General features: G+C 41.0%; 1 protein-coding gene across 1 annotated transcript in view; it reads right to left on the reverse strand.

Moving 5' to 3' along the window:
* Positions 1 to 1,444: 1,444 nt before the first annotated feature.
* The window catches only part of LOC143929792 (transient receptor potential cation channel subfamily V member 6-like), a 45,979-nt gene continuing 26,947 nt past the window's right edge, over positions 1,445 to 20,476 (reverse strand). Inside the window, exons 8-15 of the mRNA XM_077453769.1 lie at positions 19,920 to 20,132; positions 19,422 to 19,508; positions 18,200 to 18,267; positions 12,913 to 13,078; positions 11,148 to 11,214; positions 5,616 to 5,884; positions 4,829 to 4,935; positions 1,445 to 1,913 (exon numbers count right to left, since the gene is read on the reverse strand). Of these exons, the coding sequence (XP_077309895.1) occupies positions 1,445 to 1,913; positions 4,829 to 4,935; positions 5,616 to 5,884; positions 11,148 to 11,214; positions 12,913 to 13,078; positions 18,200 to 18,267; positions 19,422 to 19,508; positions 19,920 to 20,132 (1,446 nt within the window). The remainder of the gene's footprint in view (positions 1,914 to 4,828; positions 4,936 to 5,615; positions 5,885 to 11,147; positions 11,215 to 12,912; positions 13,079 to 18,199; positions 18,268 to 19,421; positions 19,509 to 19,919; positions 20,133 to 20,476) is intronic.

Consider the following 20,476-nt stretch of genomic DNA (forward strand, 5'->3'; position numbering starts at 1 on the left):
GCTGCGAGTGATTTTAAAGGACTTTTTTTCCTGCATAAATGACACTTTGTGCAGGGACAATTCTAAGCACGGGAAACATGCGCCCCTTCACAGGCATACTATAGACAACCCCCCCCCCCCCCCCCCTATGAAATTTAAAGGAATATTACACTTTTATTGTTTCACTTTAATCATTATTAAAATCACTGCTCCCGAAAAAACGGCCGTTTTTAAACAATTTTTTTGCATTGATCCATGTCCCCTGGGGCAGGACCCGGGTCCCCAAACACTTTTTAGGACAGTATCTTGCAGAATCTTTTCTCTCTGTCAAATCTTTTTTCTCTGTCGAATATTTTCTCTATATAATCTTGGACTAATAGAGGTAAGGTTAGGCACATTCGAACACAGGTTCTATAGACACAGATTGTTGTCAGAGTCATGTCGAATCTCCTATTCTATATCGAACTGTTGTAACAATGAAAACGAAAATAAAGCATTTATTTATGTCGGATCTTTCGTTTTTCGGATTTTGTGCTTTCGTTATCGTTTGTCAAAACGAAAACGAAAATAGCTGAAATTCGGACGAAAATGCATTCGGACGAAAACGAATGCACATGTCTAGTGTATACCAAGTTACATTATGTAGGACATCTTAGCACATAGTCTGGTACTGATGATGTGTCATAAGTACTATGTTCCCGCCCTTGTCAGACTGTTTAATTACCAGATCTGTGTGTTTCCTGTGTTTTTCTGCTTGTTCCTGTCCCCAGACTATATAGACCCACTTCTAGAATATCTTTCTTGATTTCAGTTATTGCACAATCCAGTGTCTCCCGTGTTCGCTGCGGGGAGATTACCCGTCCAGGGGGCCTCTAATTGTGCTGTCTGGTGCGCCTTTTGGGTTTCCACTGGAAAGCTATGCCTGACATAAAAAATCCAAAATTACCTTATTATCTGTATTTTGTTATTTTTATATCGTCTTAAAAACCTTTGATTCTGTAACTATGAGACTATATCGTTCTGTAGATGTTTATGGTCGATTCCTCCTGAAGAAGCGACTGAAGTCACGAAACATGTAGAGGATTACATCAGAACCTACATCTTTAATCCCCATACACCTGTGGGGTTCAATTTGTTCTTTGCCGAACCATTTGTAACTGTATGCAATAACTACTTATGTACCTTTGTACCAATGCTTTTATCTATGTTCCTTTTTTCAATAAATTCATATTTTTTATATTTACCTTGTCTAAATCCCTAGGTACCAAGATAATCCTCAACACTTTTGTTGTCGTGGGGAAGTATTTTGGAGTAGCCCCTGACACACCCTTTTCCAATGTTCTGTCGTGGTGATACAGAAAACCCCTGTGAAGGTAGATAGAAGTGGGCTACAAGCCCTGAAAATGTACTTCCCTGGCTGGACCAACATTGATGAAAAACACCACATTTGAGTGAAACCCCCACACTAGATATAACATATTTCCTCCTCCTCCTCCTCCTCCTCACTGTGGATGGCTTGAGACGTTTGTGCTTGTAATCGTTGTAATGGAATTGGCCTTACGATTTCCCAGCCATGTCCACTGGCCCTCCTAACCACTCGCACTTCACGTTCTAAAGACTGAAGCTCTGACCTAGATGGTTCCACACATACTTGTATGTCCAAGGGAGCCATTTGTAAAGGACTTTGTGTCCCAGCTGTGTCATCGTGTAGCAACCCACTTGGTGTTTGAGAAGTTTCTAATTGCTCATAAGAGGTTGTTGGTGGTTCTTTTGCCCCAGTCACCACCAATTTGGTCATATCTGGCTTTACAGTTTGGTCTTCCTTAGAGTAATTTGGTGTTTCCTTGTCCGAGTGATTGTTTACTTGTTGACCTTGAAAAGCTTTGACATAACGATGGATCTTCTGCTGACTAAGGTCCTTTCTTACCACCACCCTATAGTACCAGAAGATTAGGTTAGAGTGCTTTTTGGGGAACTATTTTCTAAAGTAATTCTACAATAATTATTTTCATATTTTCAGGTACCTACCTTCTTTAGTATTGAGTGTATTGAATGTATGTTTAGGGATAGAGAGTGCAGAAACTCCTGGTACCAATTTTTTCCATGGGGGAACAAAACTTTCACAATCACTCCCTCAATTAATATTGAAGGGGAGTTTCTTATAGCACTCATAGATATAATGATTGCAGAATATGTCTGCTGGACTGAGTAATGAAAACCTCACAAACAAGAAAAAAAGCCCAACCATAGTTATAATGTGTGGTTGTATGCAATGGTGTACAGCCAACCTCTTTAATGGCACCCTATCCATTCTTCTAACAATGGCTTTAAAAAAAAAAACATAACATAAGGGAAAAAATATTATAGTTATAACATGGTGACATCACAGTGTGCTCATCTCAAGTCCATGATCAGAGGTACATCCGTAAAGGTTTTACTGTACAGACAATTGCAGAGCACAGCAGACGTGACATTAAAGAGAACCACAGAGAAGTTGTATTGTATTCATTGCTTTCCTTACAGGGTCACCCATAGATCATGTAGGGCAGGGGTAGGCAACTTCGCCCCTCTAGCTGTTTTGAAACTACAAGTCCCATGAGACATTGCAAGATCCTGACAATCACAGGCATGATTCCTAGAGGCAGAGGCATGATAAGATTTGTAAGTTCAAAACAGCTGGAGGGCCAAGGTTGCCTAGCCCTGATGTACAGTAGGGTAGTGTAGTGTATTGATGAATGGCGCCACTATGTAATCATAAAAAAAAAAAGATCTTTAAAAGCACACCTTGGTATAGTGACAATCGTGTCCTTTATTCACATTTTTGAACCTCGAAGGATGCTTTTTTTTCAGGGATATCTTGAAAAATGCATTCTGCAAGGTCCCAAAAGGTTGACCTGTGATTCCTTTTGCTATATGTGAATAAACAACAGGATTATCATTATACCAAGGTGTGCTGGTGAACATCCTATTTTCCTAAGAGAACTGGTTACACCTGGTCTAAAGCAAGAATCTCAGTATTGATGAGATTCAATTGTGTATGATCAGACATAAAAATATCTATATTAGCCAAATTGCCCAAGTCTTACCCTTCAGCATGAGAGGATAAGGGATGCTGCTGAGTCAAATGCCTGACTTCAAACAGCCTTATGGGCCATACACACGATAGGGTTTTCTGACAACAAATGTTGGATGTGAGCTTATTGTTGGAAAGTCCGACCGTGTGTATGTCGGAATCTCCACCAACAAATGTTTGAGAGGAGGTTCTCAAATTTTTCGACAACAAGACTTGTTGTCGGAAATTCCGAGCGTGTGTACACAATTCCGACGCAAAAAAGTCCATGTATGCTCGGGGTCAAGCAGAAGAGCCGCACTGGCTATTGAACTTCATCTTTCTCGGCTCGTCGTACGTGTTATACGTCACCGCGTTCTTGACGCTCAGAATTTCCTAGAACATTTGTGTGACCATGTGCAAAACAAGTTTGAGCCAACATCCTTTGGGAAAAAATCCACTGTTTTGTTGTCGGAAAATCCTATCGTGTGTACATAGACTTAGACCCCGTTCACGTCTAGGCGATTTTCTGCTTGAAGGTTGTAGCTCTAAAAAGCTGAACAAGCCAAACTGACAGTGACTGTCAGGTTTGAGGTGGCCCTTGACCCCTGACTCAAGTAGAATTCTGCACAATTATAATAGTTTACATTGAATGTTGAGATTAACTGAATGGTTCTCTTAATTCCTGCCAGGTCCATTTTTGCATTTTTTTTTACACACAAAAATTTAGATTGAAAGATTGGTTAAAACAAAAAACAGTATATATATTCTGCAAGCAGAGACCCTAGGGAATAAAATGGTGATAGACTAGTTCAGATTTGTTATGTCAACTGTTTATCATGAGAAACTTTTCAGTAACAGATACACTAACCTTAACTTTATTGAACACAAATGTAATACATTACCCATTTTAAGATGAGGTGCCAAGTAAATGCATACCCAACACATCAAGCTTTAAAACTGTATGCACTCGTGAAATAACGATGAACTTTGAAACCCCAAATTTTCCTTAGGTGACACTTTAAAAACCCCTACAGGTCATCAGTTTTGAATTAATCATGAATAGTGGCCTTAGCGTTATCGTTCTCACTTTTGCATTTGCAGATATATGCAACATGTATTGTGCAATCCACATTTTTCCCAATATGTGCATTTACATACGTATGTACAGTACGTTGTTTTGGCATGGGCTCAAAATTATTTTTTGGGAGTAGATGATTTGGGTGCTTGAGTGTACTTCTCCTTTGTTCCACTTTTTTCCCCACGTATCTTTAATGGTATTACATAGGAGACCAATAACCTTCTATGTGATAGCATTTATAATTTAAAATAATCTCTTCTAGGAATAATCAGGGGTCTATTAGACACCTGATGTCTCTCCTGTACTTTAAGCAGATCGTACTCTATTTGCTTCTTTCCTGGCAACAGCGGCCAAGGAAAATGACAATAGAACTTGAAAGTAACAAAATCCTCACCTCTTCCAGGTTCTTACTATATAGAGGAGATTAGCAAATGGACATTCACTAGTCTCCCTCCTGTCTACCTGGTGACATACACCAGTCCATAGGGGTCCTGGGCCCGTGGGTGGGACAGATACTGGATCACTTCCACCTAAAACAGTTGGCTTCTGAAATGTATACACACTCCTATCTGCTGTAGTAACCTGGAGTATGTAAAACCCCCTAGCTACCACTGATCTATGACATACTGTACATATCACATTTGGTGGAGTTAAAACAGATACAGATCTCAGCAGAGCAGAATTAAAAAGAAAAAGTCAACTACAGCAATTCAACTCACCGTAAATACCAGTGGTCTCCTAATCCATATTTTGTGCCACAAACGCCTGATCGAGGCCAAAGGAATCGTGGGAGCTTTCTCTCCAACATCACTACAGTTGCAGCAACCTGATAAAAAGAGAGGCGGGATACATGTATGTCTTTATTATGATGATGCATTAACTTGTACAATAGACTTTAATCGATTTTCAATAATAATAAAACAAGACACATTTGTATATACACTATATTGTCAAATGTATTATGACACTGACACGCACATGAACTTTAATGGCATCCTAGTCTTAGCCCGTAGGGTTCAATATTGCGTTGGCCCACCCTTTGCAACTATAACAGCTTCAACTATACTGGGAAGGCTGTCCACAAGGTTTAGGAGGGTGTCTATGGGGATGTTTGACCATTCTTTCAGAAGAGCATTTGTGAGGTCAGGCACTGATGTTAGATGAGAAGGCCTGGCTCGCAGTCTCCACTCTAATTCATCCCAAAGGTGTTTTATTGGGTTGAGGTCAGGACTGTGTGCAAGCCAGTCAAGTTCCTCAACCCCAAACTCACTCATCCATATTTTTTGACCAATTATTCCCATAGACACACACCTAAACCTTGAGTACAGCCTTCTCAGAAGAGTTGAAGCTGTTATAGTTGCAAAGGGTGGGCCAACTCAATATTGAACCCTACGGACTAAGACTGGGATGCCATTAAAGTTTATGTGCGTCTAAAAGTGGGCATCCCAATACTTTTGACAATATAGTGTATGTCCACAGATCCTTAGGTATTAATCATTACCATACCTGAGCTCTCCACAGCTCATCTCTCTCCTGTGCCACCCTCCATTGAGTGTCTCCCACCATGGCGATCAGCAGATTCAGCATCATGAGGTTGGTGAGGATGGCGAAGGAAAAATATAAAATGTGGAACATGTACGGAAGGGTCACGGAATAGTTGGTGGGGGAGTTGATGACGTTGAGGAAAAGCTCAAAGGTGGTTAAAATAGACATGAGGTAATTATAGAAAAATCCAAACTGGTCGGGATCTTCTGTTTGGAATATAATGTAAAATGCTGGCAGAAGGAAAACACAAGTCAAAGAACATGATCAGTTACATTTAAATGTAGAAAAATAAACTTTTCCAAAAACTCTTTTACAATATGGGCTTACATGCATTCTATTGGATCAATGCATGGGGGCTGCATTGTAGAAACAAGGGTTGCAGCAGTCACAGCCAAGCCCCGGCTCCTGCGGGACTAGATTGCTTTCTCTGAAACTTTCTATCTTGGGATTCCCTTGATTTTTTATCAGTGCAAACATATTTTCAGGGGTTTATGTATCTGTTCTATAAAGCTTGCATCATTTGCCTAAACGAATCCTTGATGATGACCCTCAATATTCCTATTGTGTGTTTTTCAGTTTCCTTTACAGACTGTTCAGGTTTAAATTTGAAATATCCTTTGAGCAGCTAAAAGTACCCAGCAAACACAGCGGAAAGCCAAAATAATTACATTTGATTTAAAGCAGAGATAAACCTTAAAAGCACATATTTGCCAGCTGGTAGGGTCCATAGGTGAAAGATAATTTATATACTGTATAATCTATTTTTATTAAAGAAGACTTTTCAAAGTTACTAAAAATTGAAGGAGAAAAAAAAAGGTACATGGTACAAAATATACAAAGCAAGGTAAACTAAAGCTGCCTATACAATGCTGTGAAAAAGTATTTTCCTTTTTTCTGATTTTTATTTTTTTTTGTACTTTTGTCACACTTAAATGACTCAGATAATCAAACAAATGTTATTATTATACAAAGATAATCCAAGTAAATACAAAATGCAGTTTAAATTATGGTTTCATTTATTAAGGCTGGCTTTATGTGAAAATTGCCCCCTAAACCTAATAACTGGTTGTGCCACTCTTGGTGGCAACAACTGCAATCAAGCCTTTGCGCTAACTGGCTGTAGAGCAATTTTAGCCCACTCTTTTATGCAGAATTGTTTTAATTCAGCCACATTGGAGGGTTTTCCAGCATGAAAGGCCTGTGTAAGGTCATGATACAGCATCTCAATTGGATTTAAGTGCAGGCTTTGACCAGGCCACTCCAAAACCTACATTTTGCTTTGTTTGAACCATTTGGAGTTGGCTGTTATGGTTCAGATCATTGTCCTGCTGCATAACCCAAGTGCACTTGAGCTTGAGGTCACAAACTGATGGCCGGACATTTATCTTTAGGATTTTCTGGTAGAGCTCAGAATTTATGGTTCCATCAATTATGGTATGTCGCTCAGATCCTGAAGCTGCAAAGCAGCCCCAGACCATCAGGCTACCATCACCATGTCTGACTGTTGGTATGATCTTCTTGTTATGAAATGCTGTATTATTTTTATGTCATATGTAACAGGACGCACACCTTCCAAAAAGTTATATTTTTGTCTTATAAGTCCACAGAATATTTACCTAAAAGTCTTGGGAATAATCAAGATTTTTTTGGTAAATGTGAGATGAGCCTTTGTGTTCTTTTGGTCAGCAGTGGCTTAGGCCTTGGAATTCTCCCATGGATGCCATTTTTGCCCAGTCTCTTTCTTATTGTTGAATCATGAACACCGATCTTACCTGAGGTAAGTGAGGCCTGCAGTTCTTTACATGTTGTTCTGGGTTCTTTTATGACCTCCTGGATGAATCGTCGTCATGCTCTTGGAGTCATTTTTGTAGGTCACTCCTGGTAAGGTTCACCACTGTCCGAAGTTATCTCCATTTGTGGATAATGGCTCTCTCCATGGTTCACTGGAGTTTCAAAGCCTTAGAAATGGCTTTGAAACCCTTCCTAGACTGATACATGTCCATTACTTTGTTTCTAATCTGTTCTTGATTTTTTTTTAGATTATGGCAAAATGTGTGGCTTTTTGTGATCTGTTAGCATGCTTCACTTTATCAGACAGCTTCTATGTATGTGATATCTTGATTCAACAGGTCTGGCAGTAATCAGGCCTGGGTGTGGCAAGTGAAATTGAACTCCGATTTCCAAAAAATTGTGGTTAATCACAGTTCATTCATGATTAAGCATGGGAGGGGGCTTTTTCACATAGGGCCAGGCAGGTTTTAACAGCTTTTATCCCTTAATAAATGAAATAATAATTTAAAAACTGCATCTTGGATTTACTCAGGTTATCTGTGTGTAAAATTACAATTTGTTCAATGATCTGAATCATTTAAGTGTGAGAAATATGCAAATAAAAAGAAATAAATCAGTAAGAGAGCAAATACGTTTTCACAGCACTGTATATATGGCTGGTTCAGCAGGAACCAGCTGAATTTTGATCCAAGTATGGGCAGGCTAGTTGTAGAGAAGTCAATCTACTGATTGGTCTCTGTACCACCAGCCTGGGAGGTATTTACCACTTCAATTGGGGAATACAATACCTCAGTGTCACAAGGAGGATTCCCCCATCCACCTAGAAAGTGTGGTTGAACGAAAACAAAAGGCTGCTTATGGCTTATGAGCTGCTTAAGGCTGTTTTAGGCATGTGTAATGTGCTATCACTCTACATATCCTTATCATCAACATAATCTATATGTACAAAAAAAAAAAAACATTAACGAAAGGGGTGCTACACAGATATAAAGTGTGTCTAGTAATTATATAGGAATTGCTGGGATCAATTTTCTGTCATTAGGCAAAGGAAGCATTGGTAATACTCTATAATCACTAAATATGGCAGCAGTCTCTCTCTCTTTGTGAGTGCAATGTGGAGTGGTCTCTCTGTGGGGGAGCAAAACAGTCTCTCTCTCTCTCTGGGGACAGAAATTAGGTTTTCCAGTTGAACATAGGTGACAAAAAAAAACTGATGGGTTACAATAACTGCCCTTACTATACCAAAAATAAGAAATATGTTTTTTGCCTTCAGATCTATTTTAGAAGTAAAGGAGTTTAATTTTTTTCTGGAATCATACTTACCTTGGAGGACAGATGCTGTATCTGTCCCCCAACGCCTCTAAAGTGGGTTACACACTATAAGGAAATCAGGCGAACGTTCGTCCAATTTTTCTCACCCTTCCACAGCAAATCGGGACTGATGAACAAAAATTCGGAATCGGCTGTCAAGAGTTGTCAAAATCGTATGAAAATTCTATGGACAAAAATGTTTGCCTGATTTTTTTTATAGTGTACGAGCCTTAACACTGAGAACCGAGTGGTCGAACATTGCCAATCACTCAGTTTTCAGAGCTTAGTGAGCAGAGAGCTGCAGACTGTCAGTCACAGCTCTCTGCTCTGCCTCCTCCTCGCTCCCTGGAGCATTGAGCTGTGGAGGGGCGGGGGGCGGCCAGCTCAGACTCTCAGCCACTCCCTGAGTGTCGCTCCAGGCCCCTGGCAGATCCAGACTTTATTGTCTTGATGACGCGGTGCCTGGACTGACATCTGTGACATCAGCAGACTTCAGCCTACTCTCTGCTGAAAAGGGTCACAGGAGTGCAAAACGGACTGCACTCCTGTGACCCATAGGAGAAGTACAGCCAAATGAGCTTTGGGTATACCTTTCCTTGAAATGTCAGCAAGAACTTGGCTGTGTCAGTAAATATTGAGGGTTGTGTCCGTAAATTTCACTTTGGTAGGTTGGCAACACTGGCTGTCAGTAATACTGAAACGACACACACAGCAGCCATGAGACCATCCACACACCTGTTCTCACAGGCGCGTACATGAATACACTATGAACTGGCTGGGGGTGGGAGGAGCAGGGTTTTTTACAGCTGGGCCTGCTGGCTGGTTTCTGGGTAGTGCTGGCAGGAAGGAAGTGATAAGGGCGAAAGTGAAACCTCCCATATCGCCTCCTCTCAACATCCTATGTGGCCACGCAGGAGGGAAGAGACCCAGATTTTGTGGCTAATTAGTACCTAATTAGTGAGGTAAGACCCTCACTACTATTCTTTTGTTTTGATTTATTATGTCTGGGATGGGGGCCGAGTCGCTGCACTATAGGCCTCTGGGTTGTACTTGCCCCCTGGGCCAAAATTGCCAGTCAGCCCCTGTTTTAGGCTGTATTCACGCTTATGCAAATTGGATGCAGGTTTCCCAACATCCAATTCGCATGACAGGAGAGTGTACCCAGCTCGCAATGGAGCCAGTTCACACACCTCTGGGGTGGCAGCAGTTCATATTTGGAAAGGGTCCTGTGCGTCTTTGGTTCCGATTCAGGTTAGAACCCAGGCAAAAATTCAGACCTGGTTTGCACCTGAATTGGTGGACAGGAACGCACCAGCCCCAATAATTAAAATTTGCGAGCACTGAACTTATTCTCTTTGAAGAAGAGACACTTGAGAGGGGGATATGATTTCAATTTATAAATACTGTACTGGTGACCCCACAATAGGGATAAAACATTTTTGCAGAAGGGAGTTTAACCGCTGCTTCAGCCCTGGAAGATTTTACCCCCTTCCTGACCAGAGCACCTTTTGCGGCATTGCGTCAATTTAACTGACAATTGCGCGGCCATGCGACATTACACCAAAAAAAAAAATCGTTTTTCATTTTTGCGCTATAAACACAAAAAGAGCAACAATTTTGAAAAAAAAAACTATATTTTTTACTTTTTGCTATAATTACATTTTTTTTTTAAAATATATAAAAAACAAATGTTTTCCTCAGTTTAGGCCAATATGTATTCTTCTACATATTTTTGGTAAAAAAAATTGCAATAAGCATATATTGATTGGTTTGCGCAAAAGTTATAGCATCTACAAAATAGGGGAACGATTTATGGCAATTTTATTATTATTTTTTTCTATTAGTAATGGCAGTGATCTGCGATTTTTATTGTGACTGCGACATTATGGCAGACATATCGGACACTTTTGACACTATTTTGGGACCATTATCATTTATACAGCGCTCAGTGCTATAAAAATACGGGCACGGTCATGCTGTACGCCCACTAGCCCCGCCAATTAAAGGGGAGCTATGTGTATGCTCATTTGCCGACCGCTGCGATTGTGCCGACGTATATCGGCGCGCAGCGGTCGGCAAGTGGTTAACAAGACACATGTACACTCATTAAAATTTGAAGAAAAGAGGTTTAACCTTAAACTACGTAGAGGGTTCTTTACTGTAAGAGCGGCAAGGATGTGGAATTCCCTGCCACAGGCGGTGGTCTCAGCGGAGGGCATTGATACTTTCAAAAAACGATTACATAAGCACCTGAACGACCGCAACATACAGGGATATACAATACAATACTGGCATATAATCACACACGCATAGGTTGGACTTGATGGACTTGTGTCTTTTTTCAACTTCACCTACTATGTATCTATAAATTCTTCAAAACGTTTTACTTACCAGTTGTATATCCAACAATGACCACAAACATCAGCCAGCAAAACCGTACCAAGTCTCCAAAAATCATCTGCAAAAACCAAGGTATGTACTGAACACATATCCGATTTCCTACAAATACTAAGATCAAGTATACTTCTTCCCTACTTGTGTGGCTTTGGTCTGTCTCATTACCTTTCTTTTATATTTCCTTCATTTCCTCTTTACATAAAGCAAACCGGTCATTTCGCTATGACACCCTTTAATGAGGAGCTCCAGGCTCCTTCAGAAAAAATGAAAGGTCAGCAGCTATAAATACTGTAGCTGCCAACTTTTAATATTAGGAATCCAGGAATCCAGTGGTGCCCTCATCCGAGCTGATTTTTTAATCGACTATTGGAAGCTGCCACCGGCATCCTGCTTACAGGAAACCGACAGTGAAGTCTTGTGGTTTACAGCCGGTTTCCTACTGTGTGAGGGCAAACCTCCAGCTCAGTTCACCACGGCTAACTGAGCCAGGAGTGGGAGCCGGTATCTGTAAAATCCAAGTACCTACTCCCCTCTCACCCCCAAAAGGTGCCAAATGTGGCAGCGGGGGGGGGGGGGGGCAGACAAGCAGAACTTGCCCTTTTGGGTGGACCGGCACTTTAGGTGTAATTTTAGTCAGAAAATGAAGTCCCACTAGATCACTTCAGGCTGGTCTATGCTGATTAAAATCCAGTACTACATTGTGACAGAAGCAAAGCCCCTAGAAACGGATCTGTTGACAGCCTAAAGATTTACTGCAGTTCGGAGGCCCTGGGCTTCAGCAAAATGTCAGCCTTCAGCAAGAAGAAACAGGAGCAATGTTGATGGCAATATACAGCACACACTAATTTTAGTAGGATATATAATAATAATAATGAATGGTATTTTTTATCAAGTTCTTATGGGTAAGGTCTAATAGTTGCTGCCCTGTCAATGGCTTCATCTCAAGTAGAAAACACACATCTGATGATTCGTAGCTTCTGTGTGTTCATAACGGTCAGACCCCCATAGCTAAGAATAATTTATTCTACACCATAAGGGCCTGTGTTTATAGGCTTTTGTTTGCTTTAGTTGGGTTTTGCATTCTTATACAAGTCAATGGGAATGGAAAACGTTCAGGTCAAATGCAAGGTTAGAGGGAGGTCCACCATAGATTAAATGCACCTGTCAATGAATTCTGAATGATCTGAGAAGTATCTTAAACTGATACCACCAATCAAAGCCCAAAACCCAATGACACAGGCCCTAACCCTGCTATGTAATACTGCTAGGGTAGATGGAAGATATATGCCCAACATTGAAAACTGCCTTGCATCAGTGGTCCTCAGTTTGAATCCCAGCCAGGGCATTATCTGCATGGAGATCACATTTTCTCCTTGTGCTTGTGTGGGTTTCCTCCTGTTTCCTCCCACACTCCAAATACATGCTGGTAGGCTAATAGGCACCTGACTAGATTGGCCCTAGTATGTGTATGTATGAATGTGAGATATGGATCTTGGATTGCAAGCTCCTGAATAAAATAAAAATGTTTTAAACTTGCTCATCAGGGCCCATTTGTTTTCCTTTCTGCTCATTTGATGGATGTGTTGCAAAAGAAAGCTCTACAAAAAAAGGGAACATTTTGCTTTGCCAAGAACTTTTCCAACATCTAATCAATTCACAATGCAACACAGCATATCTACATCAACTCATTCACATGGTTTGGTCTTATAAGGTTGTGCATGTCCAGCCCAAAGCTTACTGCATTCTCAAGTCAACTTACTTTATGGATCATGATGGTGAAAGGTCCAAGCATTTGGAATCCACGTGCAAAATACATGACATAGCACCAGCCCAGCACAAGTAATATGCACATCGGCACCACCTCTCCATCTGTGTCTGTCAGTCGGAGAACGAGGGTCACAAGCACCAAACAAGGGAAGGCGATTCTGTTGGCAGATACTATTTTAGTTGCTTTGCTCATTAACACAAAGAAACAAACATGAAAAATGTCGCTTTAGATTATTTAAAGTAGTTGGAAAGGCTAAACACAGTACAGCAGCCCAATAGCACTGCAAATATTTATAGAAAATTCATAGAAAGTCACCCAAATAAATACCTTTCTTGATACACGTGGCCTTCTGTGGTGTTCTGTGGTACTACCTTGCTGTGTTGGCGCTGGGTGCAGTGTACATTGGGATAGTGGGTGTGTACATTAGTACATAAGAAGAGTGCTAAGGATGGGCTGTGGGCATTTAGCCAAAGTGATGCTGGGAGGATGAGAGGGGTTGCAGAGACCCATCCATATTTGCATTGTTGGAGCTTGATCATGAATAAGCAGAGGAAGCTTAATGCATGCAGCATCATCATGCATATACACTATATTACCAAATGTATTGGGACACCTGCCTTTACACGTGCATGAACTTAAATGGCATCCCAGTCTTAGTTCGTGGGGGTCAATATTTGACAGAGGAGTGTCTGTGAACATGGATTTTGCAAAAGCGTTTGATACAGGACACACGACTAATGTGAGGTAAAGTCTATAGGCTTGGAAATATCAGTTTGCAAATGGATAGAAAACTGGCTAAAAGACAGAATTCAGAGAGTAGTGGTTAATGATTCTTACTCTGAATGGTCTAAGGTTATCAGTGGTGTACCCCAAAGTTCAGTGCTGGGACCCTTACTTTCTTGGATTAAAAGTACAATTAAAAGTACAATTTCAATCTTTGCAGATGACACCAAGCTATGCAGTGGAATAATGTCCTTGCAGGATGTCTCCAATTTACAAGCCGACCTCAATGTACTGTCTAATTGGGTGATTAAGTGGCAGATGAGGTTTAATGTTGGTAAATGTAAAGTTATGCACTTGGGGGCTAAGAATATGCATGCATCATATATACTAGGGGGGTACAACTGGGGGGGATCCATAGTGGAGAAGGATCTGGGGATTTTGGTAGATCATAAGTTCAATAATAACATGCAATGCCAAGCTGCGGTTTGCAAAGCAAGCAAAGTCCTTTCTTTTATTAAGAGAGGTATGGACTGAAGAGAGAGATATTATTTTGCCCCTGTACAAATCATTAGTAAGACCTCATCTGCAATATGCAGTTCAGTTTTGGACTCAAAGCCACAAGCATGACACCCAGAGGCAGAGGCATGATGGGACTTGTAGTTTTGCAACAGCTGGAGGTCTGCTAGTTGCATATCCCTGGCGTAAAGGAAGGTGTTCCATTACTTTTGGTAATATAATGTATAATTAAATAGGGCAGATACAGATAACCAAAAACGCTAACCAGAATTGAAATTCAATGTTGGCAGCACAATGTAGTCAGCCCTAAAGCGGAATTCTTGCTATGAGCTGAACTGGCAGGATCAAAAGGATAATTGAAGGCACATCAACAAATTGGATAAAATTAAAGTGAATTATATATTATATATATTATGCAGAAAGCAGAAGGTGATTTTCATTTTTGGAATGCCCTTGGCTTGGTTTCCTTTGCAGTTGGGGGGGGGGGGGGGGCAGTAAAAACATGCAGTGGAGCCAATTTCTCCCCCGCCTTCTTAAAGTGGTAGTAAACCACCAGATAAATTGCAATAGGCCTATCTGCAGGTTTAAAGTGATATTAAAGTCTTTTTTTTGTTGAAAAATGTCATACTTACCTGCTCACTGGCTCACTGACATTGATGACGCCCACTGCTGTCTCAGCAAATGAGGAGGGAGAGTCCCCAAAAGCCGAGGCTCTTGTGCAGCATTTCTGGATCAAGATGGGGCTCAGATAATTATTAGGGGACTGCTGCACACAGAAGTTTTTTTTATCTTAATGCCTAGACTTCATTAAGATAAAAAACTTTCTGCCTTTTTAACCACTTTAAATTATAATGTACCAGTGTGCACTGCATACTAGCACATTACGACAGACTTACCTGCACACTGAGCCCACCAGCGCAGCGCTGTCATGGCTCCCTGATGCTGCCATCTTCATCCAGGTTCGCAGGTTCTGGCTATATAAGTGGCCGGGGCCACTTCACTCCCTCGTATGCCTGCCAAAGCACTGAACTCTGGCATGGAGCGCTGAAGGACCGGCACATTATGCTTTCCCTTTAGAGCGCATGTACCGGTGACATCACTGGCTGCATGTTGTGTGAATATCTCCTAAACAGTGTAACAGGGGATATTCACTGTGCCTAAAGGTAAGCCTTATTATAGGCTTACCGGTAGGTAAAAGGTCAAAAGTGGAGTTTAATTTCAATTTAGAGCGGAGTTCCACCCAAAAATTGAACTTCCGCTTTAAGTACTGGTGACCCCCTGCCACATGTGGCATGTCATTTTTTGGGGGGGGGGGGGCAGTTTTCGACAGGCACAAGCGCCCACTTCTTCCCCTGGCCCTGCAAAGCTAAACAATGCCAATTACCAGTTGTGGAAGTTTAAACTAGAAATGCTTCTTAGCAAGGATGATTTGTGGTAAGTGCTGAATACAGACAGACCCACAAATGGAGAGACAGAGGAATGAGACAGGAAGGATAGACAGGCAAATCCAACTATAAGCTTACTAGTGGAAGATGACCAGCTTATCCACATAAGAACAGAGCAAACAGCCAAAGCTATGTGGACTTCACTACAAAAACTGGATGAGCTTTCAAACCTCAATGGTAAACTGTTTCTACTAAGAAAGTTGTATAAGAGGAGACTAGAAGATGGCCAGATAATGTGTAACCACTAGAGATCATAGAGCAGCTACGTGCCATCAGAGAGGACATCAAAGATAACCATACTGTTTCCCTGCTCCTCTGCAGCATTCCAGAGACATATACAGCTCGTATTAATGCTTTAGAAACCAGACCCGAGCAGGAACTGACACTGGAATAAGTCAAAGACAAATTAATTGATGAATATGACAGAAGAAAAGAAAATACGCACCATGATGACAAAGCTCTAAAGATGTACAAAGACACAAAGCACAACAAAGAAAGCAGAGCCTGTTTTCGCTGTTAAAAGGACCGGTCACTTAAAAAAAGGCTGTTCTATCTGTAAAGCCGAGCAGTGAAAGCTGCGTGGCTGGTGTATAAACTTTAGAAGCAATAAACCACTAGCGATGAGACTTTCTTCACAAACATTGATTACAGTGCAAAAGACAAAGTTTTCCTAGAAAAGCATCACTGCAGAAGGTAAAGGCCAAGTCTTCCTGAACTGCCTTACACAACAAGGAGGTCACCACAGTATCTTTGTAAAGAAAGTGCTGTATGTTCCAGAACTAGAAGGCAGCCTTCTATCAGTGAAAAGTCTTGCATACAACAGTCTCACAATAACAAGCAATTCCTCACAATATCAAAACTGGATGACCATCTATTCAGGCTCATCACCACAGACCAGCAGTCCAATATAGTCTCTAATGACCTACACAACAAATGTATTCACTTATGACAAAGACGGCTGGGGCACAGAAGTCCAAAAGCTATATACAGGGCATTATAAAGAGAAGCTTATCATAAGATTTAACAATAATGCCTTACAAATTGCTCATGTATTAATGCAAAAGACACACATGATCCTCTTCCACAGGCATCTCAAAAAAAAAAAAAATGACCCACCCCCTGCAGCTTATACACAGTGATGTATGCCGTCCAATGAAAACTCCTACGTAAGGTGGGAACAGATATCTACCAACTTTCATTGCTGATTATTACAGTTACACAACTACTAATCTGATGAAACACAAGAATGAAATGTCAGAGAAATTTCAATAGTCTTGCCATGTCCAGCAACAAATTCCAACAGAAACCAGGAATAATACGCACCAACAATGGGGGGGAATACATAAGCAAAGAAGTGGCCTCATACCTGAAGAGACCAGGAATAGTACACCAGACAACCACACCATACACTCTTCAACAAAATGGTGTAGTAGAAAGGAAGAATCACACTCTTATAGAAATGGCCAAATGCATGTTGTATACATGCCCACATATACATGCCAGTGTTGCCAACCATCAGTATTTTTACTGGCAGCCAGTAAAAAAATGGGCACTTTTCTCCTGCCAGTGACAGGAAAAGGTTGCCACTGCCAGTAAAAAATCATTTGCTGTGACGCTCAGCTCGAAACTGCCTGCTACTGTGTGTTTGGGCGGGTCTGGCGGTGGCGGTGCAAGGTTCCAGTAATATAGTAGGTGACACTGCAGTGTTATAGTTTGTATTCTATGGCAATGTAATGAGAGGAAGTGTTTGTCACCTCACTGTTCTCTTGTATGCTCTTTGTTCCTGTTCCTTATATTCCTCAATTAAAGTAAAGTACGGTAATTCCATGATCTCAATACTCTGACAAAAGAAACTGTGTGCAATGCATGCTGTTGAGGCACAGTGGTGTGGTAATTATATGTATAAAAAAAAGGCATTTAGGAGGCGACATATCACCTCTTCACAGCTTATCAAATTCATCAAGGTCAAATGGGAAAATGCTCCTTACATTGGTGGTCAGAAGAAGAATGAAACTCGAATGCCGTGTACACACAAGCAGAATGTCTGACATAAAAAGTCAGACGGGAGCTTATCATCGTATATTCCGATTGTGTGTATGCCCCATCGGACTTTTTACATCAAAAATTCTGATGGACCTAGAAATATAGCATGTTCTAAATATTTCTGACGGAACCAATTCCTATTGGGAAACAGTTTATATGCTGTTTTCCGACATACCAAAGACGACGCATGCTCTGAAGCAAGTACGAGACGGAAGCTATTGGCTACTGGCTATTGAACTTCCTTTTTCTAGTCCCGTCATTACTGTGGTGATCAGAATGCTACCCTTAAATACAGCTAAAAACATAACTGATATAATACTGTTGGCTCTGCTAAGTGCCACTGACCCTGTAATTATGGAGGCACCATTGAATGGTAGGTCAGTCAGCTACAGCTCAAGGAAACCCTAGTAGCTTGTCAAGGAATCCTGATTGGGAATGGCTAGTCTAACCCATCACACATGTTTATGGAGTGATCTCCTGCAGGCAGATCTTCTGATCGCCATCTCACACCCTTGGCTAGTTTACATAAAATTATTTCCTTTGGTTCTTACATGATAAGTGTGAATGGTCCTCCTCGTATTAGGTCCTTTGGGTCTCTTATCTGAAAAAAGTCTGGAATCTAAAGAGTTTAGAAAAATATCTAAAATTAACAGAATATACTGGATAGTAGATAGACATGACTGCACCATTTTCTGCATAATAAACAAACTATTGACTTCATATTTACCCATATGGAACAGGGTCTACACAGGGCTCCTGTACAGCCTACCAGACATTATTTTTCCAATAAAAAAAAAAAATGTACAATGAGTTTTTTGTCCAATGCAGAATAGGAATACCATTCCCTCCCTCTCTATCTGCCTGTGTGCCCCAGCAGCCGGTGGGAGAGGAAAGCCAGCAGTGATGCAGGTGGCCCAGCAACACGGGGGGAATCAGATGTGGGTAGAACAGGTGGTGGCGGGATGGGAGAACATTTACAGGTTGATACACTCTAAAGGGAGAGACACACAGTGCATCATTTCTGTAATTGTTCTCCCGTCCCACCTCACTGATCCCCGCTGATCCCACTATCTGCAGCTCTGGGTCTATCTCTGTGCACCCACTGCTTATTGTTAGCAGTTGAAATTTTTTCCCTAGTAGCTATTCTATAATGGACTACCTTAGGACCTTATTAAAGTGTATCTAAACCCAAGAACAAAATTGAAATATTTTACATAGTTGGTAAGCTCACCAGTGCTAGAAGTGGTGACTGCGTTTGTTTTCTTTTTCAGGCTTGTGCATGTGGGGGGGGGGGGGGCGGCCTGTTTGTTAGGGACTCATGGGCATCGCCCCTTCTCTGGCGGCATTTGATGGGCACAGTGGCAGCATTTGATGGCACAGTGGCTGCAATTGATGGCAGTGTGGCTGCATTTCATGGGCACAGTGAGGCTGTAATTTATGTTTTTTTTCAGTATTTTTAGAATTTTTATGTTTGTTTGCGCTCCCTCAAAAATTTTGAGCACCAGCTGCCACTGAGGGGCAGTAAAATCAGGTGGTTCAGCTGTGGTTTAACTGTTCCACAACCGCCTACCTGAACCAGGGCATGCAGCGGCTTAGGGCTGTACACATGCCATGCAGCATCGCAGGCAAAAATTTAAGAACATGTCACATTTGGCAGGTTTTAATGCCGCCAAAGGCGGCCAATGCATGCCTTTGGGGCTGAAACAAAACCTTGTACAATGCAACTAATAAAATAATGTTTGGCTTGACATGCACTTTAAATTCTGTGTTTACCTTGAGAAGTAAAAGTACAATTGCTCCAATAACACTAATGAGCTCTCCTGTTAGACGTAGGTGGTCTTCAGAAGTGAGATATGATTCCTGGTGAGATGAAGAACATTATGGTGACAACAAGTTTTCCCACAGAACAGGCTTGAATTGAAAATATTGCCAAAACTACCCAGCAAACACTGCTGAAAGAGGTCCAAAGCAGTACCTCATCTCTACAACAGAATGCCCTTAGTCTTCTGGGTTAATGACTCCCAGAGTTACTCAACCTGGAAGGCCAAGGAAATATTGTGCAGCTTTCAAGTATAACTTTTTTTTAACTTTAAAGTGATTCTAAAGGTTTCTTTTTTATATATATATATTTTTAATAACAAATGTGTAATGGTTTTGCACAGAAATATATTATTGTTAGGGGTTAAGTAATTTCTAGCAAAAATGCATAGTTTTATAAGCATGTAATTTTCTTTTTAAATGCCCCGATAGAAAAATGGTTACAATTCTTACATTTAGAGATTTTTGGACCAGTAAGGTGATATCCCTTTGATTAGTTGCATTCTCCGTTCTTGGTTTAAGGGGCCGGTTGGCACAGGCAAGAGAGACCACAATCATGTAAAGGACATAGATAAAGGCCAATGTGCAGAAATATGGCCAACCAAACCTCTGCCATTTTCTGTTGACCAACTCCTGGACTGGGGAGAGATCCAAAATCCGACGAGCCTAAAAAAAGATGAAGTATTAAGTCAATAAGACCTGAAATCATGACTCTCGTGATCACATAATTCACCAACAGAGACAATGATAAATGTATTTAAGATCAATGCAACTGTAAAGACTTTTTTTGTAAACACAAAAGATTGTAAAGACAAAAGACACATGTAAAGCTTAAGTTAAGAGATAAGAAAAGGAGGAGGGATAGTTAAAGAGTTAAAGTTAATGTAAGGATAACAGTGTCTTTCTCCATCATTCTTCAAGGGACACAAAAGTTAGTAACAGTGCAATTATACTGCTGCCTACAGAGGGTTAGGACACTGGCAAACTGTAAAAGTTGTAGGCCAGCCCCC

This window comes from Lithobates pipiens, unplaced genomic scaffold, assembly GCF_037356315.1.
Source record: "Lithobates pipiens isolate NorthernLeopardFrog02 unplaced genomic scaffold, aLitPip1_a1.2 Scaffold_25, whole genome shotgun sequence".
Lineage (NCBI taxonomy): Eukaryota > Metazoa > Chordata > Amphibia > Anura > Ranidae > Lithobates > Lithobates pipiens.